The following is an 812-nucleotide window of genomic DNA, read 5'->3' as shown; positions in this document are numbered from 1 at the left end:
CGTCCAGACCTTCGCTCGCATCTCAAACACAACCTGGCAGAATATAAGCCTGCTCGGAACACGCTGCATCACACTTTTCCGGGCGCTCGATCTGCAGACGTTCTGGCAAGCGCCTTACGAAACGTTCTCACACTTATCAACGGCGTGATGGTTTCATCTTCGGCTACGGCTGCGATTCATGATCATTTTCTACCATGCTGGTGCATGCCAAAGTAACACCTGGTCCCGCACAGCACGAAGGGGAAAACTTCCAAAAACGGTCTACGCAGATCAAGAATTGCAGTCCTGCGTTGTTCAGTTGAATGTTGTGAACGATCATCTTCTTATACTTCAAGTGACATTGCATGCGAGCTTCTGTTCACCTGGGTACGGGGCAAAGATCGGTTGATCTTCGAGAGCTTCACAGGTCATGTGAGCCGAAAAGTCACTTCTACCCTACAAGAGTTTGGTGATGTAATATGATTTAACATAAGCTTGTACGTAACTTGTGAATTTGCATTCAACGACTTCATCTGCATCCAGATTTTGGCGTCCTCGCACAATACAGCCTCGTCGTCTTCCATTTTCTTTCCGTCACTTCCTGATCGAGCCCCTGTACTCCGTGCTCATAAAAAGATAACAAGACACAACGTTGCATCTAACACCAAGGATGATGTGTGTGCTTGCCGTGCACCAGCTGCGTGAATCATAAGGTTTGCAGCATGTGTAAAGTAGCGAATTATTGTACCTAATTTTATCACAGTTTTTATAGATCTAGTATGGCGCCTCTTCAAGAAGCCAGGGTGTGTGTCTCCACGGGCGCCGCACGCAGT

At 47.4% G+C, this 812-nt stretch overlaps 1 protein-coding gene across 1 annotated transcript; it reads left to right on the top strand.

The window, feature by feature from the left end:
* Positions 1 to 48: 48 nt before the first annotated feature.
* BJ212DRAFT_1420084 (uncharacterized protein) lies at positions 49 to 472 on the top strand (the record flags this gene model as incomplete). Its single annotated transcript, XM_041337619.1, has 2 exons — positions 49 to 212; positions 276 to 472. Coding segments are annotated over 2 exons (351 nt in total), but the record flags the coding sequence as incomplete, so codon positions are not given.
* Between the last annotated feature and the right edge of the window lie 340 nt (positions 473 to 812).

The sequence above is a fragment of the Suillus subaureus genome (genome assembly GCF_016647635.1).
Source record: "Suillus subaureus strain MN1 chromosome Unknown BJ212scaffold_639, whole genome shotgun sequence".
In the NCBI taxonomy this organism is placed as follows: domain Eukaryota; kingdom Fungi; phylum Basidiomycota; class Agaricomycetes; order Boletales; family Suillaceae; genus Suillus; species Suillus subaureus.
Note: the sequence above shows the minus strand (reverse complement) of the source record. Positions and strands in the feature narration are given on the sequence as shown.